Source organism: Heloderma suspectum, chromosome 8 (genome assembly GCF_057233095.1).
Source record: "Heloderma suspectum isolate Gila_16-S chromosome 8, 16-S_ref, whole genome shotgun sequence".
Lineage (NCBI taxonomy): Eukaryota > Metazoa > Chordata > Lepidosauria > Squamata > Helodermatidae > Heloderma > Heloderma suspectum.
Window position 1 is genome coordinate 17,763,126 of NC_139465.1, and position 15,083 is coordinate 17,778,208.

At 40.4% G+C, this 15,083-nt stretch overlaps 1 protein-coding gene across 13 annotated transcripts in view; it reads right to left on the minus strand.

Annotated features, from left to right (window-relative positions):
- PHKB (phosphorylase kinase regulatory subunit beta) overlaps positions 1-15,083 on the minus strand; it is a 203,902-nt gene that overhangs the window by 17,658 nt on the left and 171,161 nt on the right. For 12 of the 13 annotated variants that reach the window (XM_084813030.1, XM_084813038.1, XM_084813033.1 and 9 more), the window contains 4 exons: positions 14,811-14,892; positions 12,934-12,991; positions 7,515-7,605; positions 4,817-5,019 (listed from right to left, as the gene is read on the minus strand). In XM_084813030.1, the coding sequence (XP_084669156.1) occupies positions 4,817-5,019; positions 7,515-7,605; positions 12,934-12,991; positions 14,811-14,892 (434 nt within the window). Of the gene's footprint in view, positions 1-4,816; positions 5,020-7,514; positions 7,606-9,845; positions 9,937-12,933; positions 12,992-14,810; positions 14,893-15,083 lie in introns of all 13 variants that reach the window. The other variant, XM_084813043.1, reaches the window with a different exon arrangement.

Below are 15,083 nucleotides of genomic sequence, written 5' to 3' on the forward strand. Positions count from 1 at the left end.
TTTATCTTAATTATTTAATATATTTATATCCCAACTCTCTCTCACCATGGAAGGGTTCCCAGGCAATCTCTCATCCAGGCATTGATCAGACCCAGGTCTACTTAGTTTCAGCAAGGTGGCTGTATCATGAGCTCTTGGCCCATGCCCTGTAATATCTCTAAAATAGGGGTGGTCATCCAGATATTTTGGCCTAGAGCAGCAATCAGCCCTAGCCAGCACAGCCAATGGTGAAGGATCATGGGAGTTATAGGTTTAAAACATCTGGATGGGATGGCCACAAGTTGCCCACTCCTGCTATAAACTATTTCCCAGGAATATACACCATCACTTAAACACAGTAATAGTGCATTGGACCTGGAAAACTTCCTGATCACTTCGGCTCATTCCCCCCCCCCCCCCAAATTATTGGAAAACTGAAGACTTTTTGAAACATGCAAAACAAAACTAAAAGTAACTAAAATAAAGTATTGGGGTGTTACAGCCCATATTGGTACAAGAAAAGAGAGAATGATGGTGGTCTAAGCAGATCCTTTGTACTAAAAGTAATTGGTTCATTTGTGTCCAGGGTTTAGGCTTAAGGATATTAGATCAATATTTTATCCAGCCATTTAATAGGCCTCTTCAAACAAATGCTGTCCCTAGCGCACTGACACTCTTTACAGAAACCCTATTATCAAGTTGTCAAGAACAAAGGTGGCTGAAGTGAAACTGCAGGAGGAGTGAAACTGTTCTGGCCTAAGACGAGCTTAGCATGCTCCCTGAAAACTAGAGAGATAGCAAGCTGACTCCTGCATCCCAGTACCTAATTAGCACCCAAGTAAGCATTCAGCATCTACATGCATCTAAGTAGCTTGTAAAAGGAAAAGGTGAGCCCCTTGACAGCAACTAATGGTGAAATCCTATGCATGTTTAGGCCTTTTCTCTGTCTAAAGATGCATAGGATTGCACCCTAAGTAACTTGCACAGGAAGAAGCTGCTTATGGACACAACTTGTCTCTTAGACAGCAGTATACAGTGAAACAACATCCAGAGGGGTAGCAGTGTTAGCATGTTGCAGAAAAAACAATGAATCTTGTGGCACCTTAAAGACTAACAAATGTATTATGGTATAAGTTTTGTGGACTGGGTATATAAACACGTGGATGAAGAGAGAGAAAAACATAAGCAATGAGGTCAGAGGGAAATGCTAACTCACAGCAAGGCCGAAAAATTATCACCAACGCAATCAATCAAACAACAATGATTCTGAGTCAAATTACAGACAATTCCTGTTTCATATGCTGATTGGTTACTTCTTCCTGTAAGAAACAGGACATCTATTTTATTAATCTATCTATCTATTTGAAGTATTTTTATGATGCTCCTCAGCCCTAAAGACAATTAAATAAGACAGTCCTTTTCCACAGGCTTACAGTCTACAATGACATGACACACAAGGAAAAATGAATGGGGAAGGAAGAGGGGGAGAATAATTCTTTTAGCAGGGCTGGTGGAATGGCTCTGCTTTCCCTGTTATCTGCCTCAGCTCAGCCTGCTGGAATGGCTGCTGCTGGTGAGATCTGAGGGAGGAGTAGCCTTTATGAGGGAGGCCTTTCAGCATCTGTTCAAGGATACCCAAGGAGTCTGTGGCTCAGCCATGATTTCAACCACATTCCACCTGGGCCACGTTCACTGCTTCATATACTGGCTTGTAATTATTCTTTTTCAGTGCTGGATAAACTCAAGGAACTCAGTCCTAGTTATTGATGCATTTTGTTGAATGAAGGCCTACCATGGAATTTAAAGACAAACTTTTTTCCAGGGTTTGGATTAAAAAAATGAAGGAAAAACTACCTGTGGCAAAAGCAAAATATGTGTGGCTGTGTGCCAGAAAGGCACAATATCCTTGGTTGTATAGAAACAAAGTAACACAAAAGGATTCATTTTAAATACTATTTTGTTCTATCAAAGACTTAGATTTTAAAAACATAAATCAGAAGTAAGAATGCATCGCACCCTGTAATTTATTTTATTCATGTGGATAACAGTATCTATTCGTGCTATTTAGCCCTATATTTACAACATGTTTAAGTAGAAAAGGTGGTATTTCTCATCCAGAACAAGAAGAGAATATAGCACAAAATTTTTAAAAAAATGGGTGAGGGTTATTTATGGTAGGCATAAATTGATGGCATGAAGTCTAAGGAAGCTTCAGTAAAAAAAAACCAAAAAACCTGCAAGAGGCTGTTATCTGATGGAAATAAATTAAAATTCAGTCTGAGAAGGTAAACTAGCAACAAGACAGAAACATCTAAGGGAAGAAAATATAGCATCATAAAGCTCTGAAAAACAAACTTCACTTTAAAGCTTTGTTTAGGGCCTTTTAAAATGACACATCTATGTAATGCTGTAACCGGGATGCTTACACCTTATGCTGGCATATCACACATCTCCTCCTCTGGCTTGCATGCAGATATTTGTGGCACTGAATGTATCACAGCGGTTGGATATCCAAAGCTTTAGCTTTGAGAGACTGAAGGAGTAAAATGGCAATCTTCAAATCAAATGGCTTACTCCCACCGAAGCCAACAGGGATGCCCCTGTTCAAGCATACGTGCACTGCCTTAAGTGGACTGTGAATTACAGCCTCTGTATGAAATAGAATTGAATGGAACATCCCATTTCTAATTGCTATGGCAATTAATTGAGATCAAAAGATTAACACAGAGAGAAGAGGCATTGTCTCAGGTTTCTGCTACCTTTAGGCAAGCAGAATAGCTAGATCCATGCCCAAGGTATGCTATCCATAATTTATTGTCTTCTACTGTGTTGTTGGAGCTCGAGCATAGAGTTGTGACAGCATAACAATCTATAGTGCCACTGGAAAAACAGCATAAGCATGACACTAGAGGAGAGCATAAATTACAGAGGATTTGCCACAGGGAACATCCGATGACTGAAAAAAAGCCTGCCAGGTAACTTTGGGCTTTACCCATCAACAAGAGTAGTCATCTCCCTATCAGTATGAAATCTTTTGATTGACTGGTTTGCCTTTATAGCCTGGTTCAACCCAAAAGGCTCACGATGGCTATGAAAAGCAACAATAGAAAAGAGAAAGAACCCTCTGTAGAATGGAACTCCCTCAAATTAAACTTCTACTGAAATGTCCCCATCCTTCGTTGACTTAAGTTGCAATCCTATACATCATTTACTTGAGAGTGAGTCCAACTGAACTCAATAGGGTTGACTTTTGAGTAGACATATTAGGATTGTGCTGTTAACTTTGAGCACGAAAGGTCAGCCTAAACCGATGGGTCTTACAAGGTTTCCAAAAGATGCTCAGGCTTGGACTTGGGCAAATCTGCATTAGGAAGTCCGCAATTGGGGACAGCTGTCAGGAATACTTTTCTTCACACACCCATGCTGTCTGAACCTGACACACAGATTGTGTTACTAAGCAGGCATCCTCAGTGGATCACAGAGAATATAATTAAGGCTATTTGTTGCCTGATAACAGAAATCTTAACCAACTAACCATATGAGTTCTCGTTGATAAATCAAACCAAATAAGTGTGCACGTGAGAACAAACAATAGTTCTAAAGAAAAATCATATTTCCTTTGTTTCTTCAAATGTATTGCATTCAGCATCATCTTAGAAAAGGCATTCCATGTTCTTGCCCAAACAGGAGGAAATGCCCTTTCTAGGTTGGTCCTTGCCACCTGCTGCTTTTATAAATCTGCCTTCCCCAACCGGGTGTCCTCCAGATGTGTTGGACTACAACTTCCAGCTTTCCCAGCTCAGTGAATGATGGGAGTTGCAGTCCAACACATTTGGAGGGCATCAGGTTGGGCAAGGGTACTGTAAGTACTTGCACTAAATCTTACTTTAATTGGTCAGCAGATTTTATTTTTTTTTAATCAGAGGCACAATTGTATAGTATAATTATACAACCAAATCAGCATTTGTTGAATTTTTCAGCCATCTTGAAATTTCAGCTGCATTGTAATTTTGTTTTATTAAAAAGGTTTAATTATGTCAGAACTAATTTTTGTGACTTGAAATCCACCAATTGCAGACCACATGCTGTGTTATTAAATTATTATGAGATGGTATCAGCCATTTTTAGAGCATTTTGGCAGCCATCTGGGATTTGGCTCTGTTGAGGCAAGTGCCCACAGTTTTGCAAGGGTTAAAAAAAAAAAAAAGGTAAAGGTGTCCCCAACCAGTCGTGTCCGACTCTAGGGTGTGGTGCTCATCTCCATTTCTAAGCCGAAGAGCCAGCGCTGTCTGAAGACGCTTCCGTGGTCATGTGGCCGGCATGACTGTACACCGAGTGCACGGAACACTGTTACCTTTCCTGCCAAAGCGATACCTATTTATCTACTTGCAATTTCTTGCTTTCGAACTGCTAGGTTGGCAGGAGCTGGGACTGAAGACGGGAGCTCACTCCGTCACACAGCACTCGGGTCTTGACCTGCTGTCCTGCCGACCTTCCAGTCTGCAGTTCAGCGTCTTAACCACTAAGCCACCGCGGCCCTTTGCAAGGGTTATCCCTGTCCATTTCTTTTGGCACGCTTTTCACATGTAGAAATTACAGTCAGACCTTTGTCCCTGTGAATTGGTCATGGATTTGTAATAATCTTATCTTTTTATCAGTCAATCAAAATGTGTTATTTTTTATTGTCTAATCAACTAATTGTAATGGCATACATAGGAAGAAGTGAGCAGTTTGCCCTGTCTGTTTTGTTTGTGTGTCCACCCCTATACTTTGGAAGGCAAAAGCCAACAGAGCCTCAGATGCTGCTGCAAACAGAATAAGCCACTGGTTTACTGACCCCACTCGTATCTTCAGCATGCCGTTAAATAGTTCAGGTGTGTTGGAGATGATCCAGCCAATATGAATGACAAGTTCTTGCTGAAGAACAGCTTCCCTCTCATCCTGTAAATTACATTTGTTGTAGATGATGTCCTTAATTGCGCCTGGAGACAAGGGATTAGAGATAATTTCTTCTTCCTGGCCAAATGCCCCAAGAGTCACCTAAAGGAATATATTAACAGCAATTAGAGTTACAACCTGAAACAGGAAAGCAGTGAAGGATTCCTTATTCATTATACCTTCTAGACTCAGCTCTCCCTGTTTGCATCAGTGCCAGATAGAGGAGAGGATAATTAGCTTGGTGAGTTAAATTCACAGCTGATGGGTAAAAGGAGGTTTGCATGCCTCTGTTATTTTGTATTAAAACACCATCTTGTAACAAAAAGAAGCATCATCCTGCGTAAAATAACGACTTGGGAGAACGTATGTTCAGAAAGAGGCTTAATCTGCCCTGTTGATTCCTTGTGATTAAAAATGGTCAGGTATAATAAAAAATATAACGCTTCTAGTTCATTTCTAGGAGAGTGGGAGGAGGCAACAATCTTTCTCTGGGGCCATCATTTGGTCTGTACTGATCATGGGGTTGCTAGGCTTGGAGTGTTCCATCTAGACATCCATGCCCCCAGAGTCTTATTTAGCTATTAGCTTCCTTCAGCTCTCAGTTCAGTTCCCAGGAGGGAAGCAAAAGGTGAGAGGAGCTGAAGAGGGGCATTTTGGGGGCACCAATTCAGATAATGCAGGGGGCAAAGGGAGGAACTATAAATCACATTCAGATACTGGATGGATGATCCTGAACCTTAATATCTAAATGATGCTCTCCACAGTATTTTCTCTTCCCCATTTTAATGCAATGATACAATCCCAAGAGTTAGATTAGTTAGCAAGGCATCATGCTTTTGTGACTTTTAAGTATCTTATCCACATATACATACACCCTTGGTGTCAGTGCAGTCATAATGCTGCCTGTCCCTTTAGCAACGAATAATGAGGCTGGAGGATCACGCTCTCCCCAACCCCTCCATTCACATATACAAACCAACAACAACACAGCTTTAGCTATGGTTAGTCGTTATGTCTGCACCAGTGTTAACCATGGTAAGGTTAATGCTAACCATGCTTTTCTTCTAACCAGGAATTGAAAGTGGGGACAGACTGTGCAATCCTGTGGTCTGTTCCCTTAATCAATGCTAAGAGATAGGCAGCATTACATCTTTACCGGCTCTCTGACCCAATCAAAAGAAACAGTAAGTGATCTGGAGCAAGGACAGGTACAGCCAAAGCAGATGACAATGAACAGTGCCAAACCATGCCACATAAGAACAGACTATCATAAATTATTACATAGTACGCTTGTGATGGAAAAGCCCTCTATAAAGTCACACTGCCTCCTGTAAGGGCAGGCTGCTAGAATTACATACAGTTGTGTGTGTATGCCTGCTCAAGTGTCGATCCTAGAAAATGTGGGTCTCAAAGTAATTATCACCTTTTCCTTGAGCTGCTTGTCAAATGCAAATGCCTGTCTCTTACAAAAACATTTACATTTCCCATATCTTAATGCACCATCTATACTTTTCAGGTGATAAACTCTGCAGAGTCTCAGCTCTTTAAACTGATAAGGAAGCCCTGTTGGAAATTCCTTTTAGGGTATTAAGTGAAGTCTAGTTTCAGATGTAGTACTTCTCAGTGCACATGGCCTTGTGAGTCTCCTTAACACTGGCTAAGGATAAATTAACATCTTAAACTGCATTGGCCCCTAGAAGCTGATCGTACTAGTATGCCAGCAGCTAGATCACTCTTTCTCTAGCATACACCTTGAAAAAGTCCTGGGTGTTGATGGAACAATGACAGATTGTTGCCTTTTCCTGGGGAACTGTTGTCCAATGTATGGAGATATGCATATTAGAGTCCTCCCCTAAATATTTTAGAACCAGCTCCACAAAGTAGAGCTAGTTGAAAAGTTTGAAGTATAGTATTGTTTCATTATGAGATGCCTGTTCACTTCGGTATTGTCCTTTTTCACATTATCTTCGAATATGCAAGTGCTCTTGATTGGTGTAATACTGCAAATTCTAAAACCCACTTAAGTGCATAACCATTTGGAAACCTTACTGCAGAGGAAGAAAAGTTGGGTCCTGAAGATTGGGAGGTCAGCTACCTTTCTAGGGATATATCCTCCACAAAAACCACTCTGCAGGTATCTCTTAGCTGGGAGCAAGACTATAAAGTGGAAAGAAGCAGGTAGAAGCCAAATAAAATCTGTGTGTGACAACCCAGAGTAAGTTTTTACTGGAAGGCACAAGACCCTGCATTTAAAGGGATGGTTAAATCTCATCAGGTGAGCAGTTTCCATGACAGCATTATGTTCTGTGCATGTGGTATAAGCACACTGATTCCTGTAGTACTGCTTTGACCCAGAATATTCTCTTCATGTATCATGGAGCAAAACAAATTTGTTAACTACAGTTAACAAGGAGCCTGAATTGATACTTGCATTTTCCCTATGAAAAGGTTTTACAGAGTAGCAATGATCTAGATTGGATCCAGCTAATTCTTTTATGCCTTTTCTTTCTTTCTTTTCAAGCATAGAATGCAAGTGACTTTGGAAATCTACCACGCATATTTTGCCTGATTAACAGTTCTGAAAAATACAGACTTACCTGTTTGCCCTGAACTAAAACATTAGTAATAGATGGTGCAAGGCTGTCCACTACTTTACATAAAAGACTTGCTGCGAAGCGCACAACAGACCTGAGGGCAGAAAACAGAGCAATCCAGCTGGAAATCAAACACTAGTTTAATGAATTCAAGAATCTGATTGAAATTTTGTTGCCATTTTTGATCCATCCTCAAATACTAAACATTTCAATATGTATATGCTATTTTGGACTTGAGCAGTCTCTTCATAAAATATCTTTTTGGGGAGAGTCTAAATTTTGAATTATTTAACCACTGAAGCAAGCACACTCTAATGGCTGTGTTGGGAACACAGTTTGAACTCATTAAACTGAATATTACATTAGAAGACATTGCTGTTCTTTTCTCTGTCATTACAGCAAGATGTTTTGATAACATTATGTAAGAAACAAAACATTTATTGCTTCAGACCTCTGACAATTTGCATTCAGTAAAATTTCTCTCATAGGGGGGTGTTTTGGTTTTTCTGAATAGTCAGGCATTTTCAACCAAATTGTACTGTTCCATTTTTGCAAAGGAAATCAAACCATTTAACATTTCTCAAGAAGCTTCTTGAGAAAACAGATAATCTTCTGTTGTAAGAGAAAGGACAGGGTATGTAAAACATATTTAACAGCATGTGACAATCTTCTGGTCTGAAAGATAAGCATAACCTACCACACTGGTATCATATGTAAACAATGACTTGCAACAGCCAATTTTGGTAGCCTCTTGCTAAAGAGAGCAATTTTTAATGGTTGATTCAGATGATCCATTTTTTATGGTGATAAGCTGATCATATGCAAGCTTACTTTTTCATTAATGGGTATCGAAAAATATATTACAGAGTCAGCCAACACATAATGAAAATTAAAACTGACCAGATGATCATGTGATCAGCACAATCACAGCAGGAAAAACATGATCATATGGATTTTAATCTCCACTTCTTCGAATGAACGATATGCCCTATGATGTTCTGTTGCTGGACTGTATCTCTTCACACTCCAGAAAGCAAATGCTTGAATGTTGCACACACACACACCCAGCAACTCCCATCCCTATACTTTCAGAACTATCTAGAACTGTCTCCCTTGTATGGTGCATATATAGTTGAAAGGAGCGTTCTCTTTTTAACGTGGGAGAGAAAGGGTGAATTTCTGTTCTCTGTGTCTCTCAGCAGTATTCCAGAACTTTCAGGATAGCACCTCCCACAAAGAGGCAGGCAGGGCCCAATTATGTAGATCTTCCCCAGGGAGAAAGGCCACCTGGACCTCTCAGTCCTGCCCTACCAAGGGTCAATGAAGCACTCCAGGAAGAAATTCTTCCTTATTTTTGATTTCTTAAAGAAGTTTCCTCAGTGCCTCCTATGACATGACATGTTGAAGCAGCAGCTGGCCTTCGCCTACCCTACCTGGGTCAGGTCACACTGCTTGTCACCCAATGTGGCAAGGAGAGCTGGACTGAACTGAACTATCAGTTCCCAGGTCTGCAGCAAGGAAACCAGGGACAGGCCCTCACACCCACCTTGCCAGGGGGTTGGGTCACCAGTTCCTGGGTATGCAGTGCCTCTGGACAGCAGTGTTTTTCAGTCCCACTGCCAACGGGCTGATCAATGCATGCTCTGCCTCAGCTGCTTCCAGCTTCCTTCCCTGAGGCAAGATGGGCAGGATAGAGCACAGCAAAGACATGAGCCAGACCATATCAGCATCTCCAACTATGGAGCATGCAGTAGAAAGGGCAGAGGCAGCAGCCATAGCAAGGGAAGACCTCAGTGTTATAGACGCAGGAGAATTCCAATATTCAATCCCACATCTGAAATGATACAGTCCAACAAGAGATAAATCAACATGGGGCTGCTGATTAATTTCAGCAGAAATAATGGAAAGATGTTATATACGTGTATAGAGTGAAAGGAGAACCCTGTAAAGCGCTGGAATTAAAAACGGGCTGCCGCTATTAAGAGCGACTGGGTATTAACACAGCTATTCCTAGAAAAGAAAACCAAACAGAACTTTATTTCTGTTTCCTAAAATAAAAGATACACAATAGAACTGGATGTTTCACATTGTTTAACACAGGCTGAAACAATAATATATCCGGAAAATTAATGAATGAGTGTGTGATATCCTGCTAAGTTAGTGCAAAATCCATCAGCCAAATTGATGTCGACTTCCAAGACAATGGGTGCACACACTCTTTAAAATCCAGAGCAAAGCATTTAAAAAAAAAAAAAATCCCACGCAAATACCATCAAAATGCAAATAAGCTGGCACATCTCAAGCAGCGCTGTTTCAAACCTCTATGCACTTTACCTGCTTCCCATGGACTACCAAAGTTGTAATATGAGGGGCTAAACAAGCAGCAAATTTCTGAATGTATACCGCACTGCAACGTAGCACCAACCTAGATATGGCATACAACAATTATGAAAGAGGAATTCAAAGGAAAACTATTTCCACATTTATTCTGTTGAAAATATGGCCAGTACTCCACGTACTTTCAAGAGATACTTCAGACATTTCTGAAGACGGTGGGAACGGGTGTCTGTGAATCTGAAGTGGAAAGACCCCCTGGGCGTGCAGTGTTAGTCACACAGTACTTCACAGATCTCATAAGAACAGAAGAAGAGCCATGCTGGATCAGATTAGAAGCCTATCTTTAGTCTGATCCAGCATTCTGTTCACACAGTGGCCAACCAGCTGCCTGTGGGAAACCCACAAGTAGGATGTCAGTGCAACAGCACATGACTGGCAGGCTGCCTATGTCTATCAGCAACTGGTATACCCAGGCATATTTAGGTATACTCTGATACTGGAGTAGCCATCAGGACTAGTAGCCATTGGTAGCCTTATCCTCCTCCATGAATTTGTCTACTCCCCTTTAAAAGCCATCCAAAGTGGTGGCCATACCTACATCTTGTGGCAGCAAATTCCATAGTTTAACTATGCGCTGTATGAAGGAGTACTTCCTTTTATCTGTCTGAATCGCCCACCAATCAGCTTCATGGGATGTTGTTCAGTCGTTCAGTCATGTCCGACTCTTCGTGACCACATGGACCATAGCACGCCAGGCCTTCCTGTCCTCCGCTCTCTCCCGGAGCATGCTCAAGTCCATATTCATTGCATCAGTGATGCTATCTAGCTATCTCATCCTCTGCCGTCCCCTTCTCCTTTTGCCTTCAGTCTTTCACAGCATCAGGGTCTTTTCCAGAGAGTTTTCTCTTCACATTAGGTGGCCAAAATATTTGAGCTTCAGCTTCAGTATCTGTCCTTCCAATGAGCACTCAGGGTTCATTTCCTTTAGGATGGACTGATTTGACCTCCTTGCAATCCAGGGGACTCGTAAGAGTCTTCTCCAGCACCACAGTTCGAAAGCATCAATTCTTCGGCACTCAGCCTTCCTTATAGTCCAGCTCTCACAGCCATACATTACTACTGGGAAAACCATAGCTTTGATTATGTGGACCTTTGTCAGCAAGGTGATGTCTCTGCTTCTTATGGTTATCTGCTTATCTCTGCTTCTTATGAAGCTTCTTCTGCTTCATGGGATGAGTCCAGTTTTATTAGAGAGGGAGCAAAATGTTCCCCTATCCACTTTCTCCACAACATGCATAATTTTGTACACCTCTATCATGTCTTCTTTTACTCGCCTTTTCCCTAAGCTAAACAGTGCCAGATCTTGTAACCTTTCCACATACGGGAGTTGCTCCAGTTCCTTGATTTACTAACTCTACAATATCCTTTTTAGGTCTGGTGGAATTTGATGGAATTCTCTGCCACAAGACACAGTGGTGTCTTGAGGAAGAGAATTAGATCTTTTTTAAAAAAAGAAAAGGATTATACCAGCCTTGCTCAACTGGGATCCCTGCATATATTTTAGCCTACACCTCTGATCAGCCCCAGCCAGTATGGCCAATGGTCAGGGATGATGGAAAGTGCATACCTCTATCATGTCTTCCCTCAAAATATCTGGAAAAAAGCCAGGTTGGGGAAGGCTGGACTAAAATCAAAAAAGGAACAGCTGTACCAACTGAATTCCCAACGTGTTTCGATACTGGTCTTTATCAAGGGAAAAACTCTTAAAGGTTTTTCTGGAGGATTCCCTCTCCCTTGCTTCTTCCAAAGAAGACTGAAAACTATTCTACCTTTCCAGAAAAGGAAAAATCTCTAAGAGTTTTTCCCTTGATAAAGACCAGTGTCGAAATGCGTTGGGAATTCAGTTGGTGCAACTGTTCCTTTTTTTATTTTGGTTTCTAGGCTTACAGCTGTTTTTTCTGATCCCTCTTGGTACTGTTGAAGGCTGGATTAGTCAAATACATGGAACGTAGGTCACAATACCTAAATGGACCACATATACAGAGGCTGCATCTGTCTAAATACTTGATGCTGCTGACAAAAGAGAAAATGGCTGCTACCATCATGCCCTCCTTGGGAAAACCCAGAGACATCTGGCTGGCCACTACTGTAAATAGAATGCTGAACTAGACAGATCCAGCAGTGCAGTATCTGGCCACTGGCTGGATTAATGAGAGCACATCAGATTCATTCTATCCCTAGACTGAAACAAGTTTCCCCCTGAAATTGCTAGACTTCTTTTCATGCACAGCTAGAAAGGGAGAGGAGGAAATATTCAAGGAGCCCTAAGTCAAAGCCAGATGGCCAAAGACAAGAACACACTGTTGCATGGTCCTCCTGTTTTAACCATACGGCTTACTTACAAATTCTAAAGATACTGGATGCACTGAATGAAAAGCAGGGCATCAAAGAAATCATAACTGGATGGGAGGTGCAGATGACATCTGTGGATCTTAAAAATAATCTATCTTTTTAAAAGCTTAGCAAATGTAATTTAACAGGTGACTAATTTTCAGAGTGAAAAGAACAAGTTCCATCAAATTCATAACATCCACTCTGATGTAATTATGAGGGGTTTTAATAGCACCTTTAACAGCATAAATTGCCTATTATAAATAATGCATTCTTTCACAGGCTATTTGTGCTCTTTTCTCTTAACTAGCACTCAAACTCTATGCAATTCTTTATATAGCTGCTATCAGGGCTCAGTCCTGGCATCTGTTTTTCAGTACCAGCACTCGACTCTGAACCATATGAATGTCCAAGAACCTAGGATTAAGAGGAAGGGTTTCCAGATGAGGTCCAATTAGGACTTAAGCCCTCACCTTCCTTTTCCTACAAATTAAGACCCGGCTGATATGGCCACCACTCAAAAAATGGCACGTTATTAAGATTCATGCATCAGAACCCCAAACAATGTAGCTCTTGTGAAGTCTACATGAACACGTTGGCTTAGACTGCAGCAACATAAAGATGTGTAGCACAGACTGCAAAAAACTGTGATGCAACAATATTAACATGAAGCCAAAAGACACTGTATACAAACCAGAGCTTTTTGCTGCCAGCTTTTCGATAGATTCTTTCAATATGATCAGACACCGTGCCTAATTCACAAATGAAATGAAAAAGACAAAAAAAAGTGAGAAGGGGAGAGGTATATGACAGTTGTACAGTGAGTTTGAGCTACACTGTTAGTTCATTTTATCGCAGGGTACAAGGGCAGCACCCCCCATTACTCTGGAGGCAGGATATGCCTGATGGGCCCCACTTTCCCATGCACATGTGTATGAAGGTGTTTGAACATGCATGCATATGAATGTTGCACTTACACACTTCATGGGTTTCTGGCAGAAAATAAGAGTTGTAGCATCAGGTTTCCCTTGGCAATTGTAACCTGTAGTGCTGCCTTTACAATCTATAACCTAACATATAGTTATGTAGTTTAACTCCAGTTGAGCGACTAGCATACCAATATTAAATGTTCATACTGAGACTTTGTGCAATGCTGGCTTGTGGTTGTTTTGAGATTTTCTGCTAACAGAGCAGTAGGTAAGACTCCTCCTAATCCCTTATTTGTACAGCTTTTTAGAGCTGGGCCACAAGGGTCATTTTGCTGGAACTTGTTAGATAAACTAAAAAATTGAGCAACCAGCTGTACTGAATTACCCAGCTTCTATGAATCCCAGTGCAGATTTTCACTATAACCCTACTGCAGAATTTCATAATTAGTTAAATATTATTACTTGAATAGTATTTCATGTTAATTTTTGTTTTTTTGTTTTTACATTTAAGTTTCCTATAATGCTACAACAGGGGAAATCGATAGGTACAACAGAATCATTCTTTTAACGGAATGTTAAAAATAAGATTTTTCTTAACTTATGAATAAAGTAAAGTAAATGGGATATATGAACTAGCCATTAAATAAAGGAAGGAAGGAAGGAAGGAAGGAAGGAAGGAAGGAAGGAAGGAAGGATAGAGATTTTGGCTGGCAACTCGATTTACATTTTTCATTAGCAACACGAGAAAGTTCATCATGATATATTTCAAGAGAAATGCATATACATCTGGCCATTGGATTTTTTCTCTGTAGTCCAAAAGGAAGTATTTTTAAAGGGATGTGACATTTGTAGGACAGCCCTATCCATTTCTGCTCAACAGTAACTCCCACTGTGCTCAATGGGACTTAATACCAGGTAAGTGTGTATAGGATGGTAAAAGCCTGAATATGTTTGACTGTATTATGCAAACATTTTCTTTGAGAAGCAATACCAGCAACACATTTTATAAACTGTTTATTTTATTGGAACGTTCTACAAATGATGATTAGATCTTTAAAAGAACATTATAATGGAATTAGAAACTAAGCAGTATAAAATATTGAAAACTGGTTTAGGTGTAAATATTTCTACAAATAGATCCTAATAAATGTTTGGCTTGAAATGTGTACACACTGGAATTAAGATCAATAAATCAGATTGCGCTCTCTCTCTCTTTCTCTCTCTCTCAGGAATTCTTAGTGGGGTGCAGCTCTCTTTTCAAAACTTTGTTAAGCTTCCAACAACATTCAGATAATATATTTACATAGAAAAGCAACATACAGATCCTACACACCAAGAAACTCAAACATAATATAACCTGCCTTCCAGCTTCAGCTTAGCAGATGAAATTTATTTCCACCCATCCCCCAAACTCCATGCTTGGAATTATAAACAGGCAACATATGGTGTGCAAACTATTTAAAAGAGTTAATACATTTAACGGTTCATTCCACTCTACAGTGTATGAATGCTTGTTTCCCATTTGAAATAGAATGGGAAATGGTGCTTTAATGGAGAGGAAAATAGCAACACAACTTGCAGTGTGGATGTCCATTATTCATGTTCATCAATGGTTGTGCAAAATTGCCTCCTGCAATCATACCTTCCTTTGTAATGAAATTCGGGCCTTCTCTTTTGAGCAAAATGTTCAGCAGAATTGCTTGGCTTGCTAGACAGTTGCAATCCTGGGAAGAGATAACCGTCAAGTGTAAATCAATAGTAGGGAAAAGCCAAACATTAGAAGTTTAAAGAATAAAACATTTATTTTAATTATTTTAAATATTTCTTGGCCACCTTTCAGGGCAGAAGCCCTCCCAAGGTGACTTACAACAATAAAATACATAAAAACAGTTAAAATATTAAAAACATAAAAACA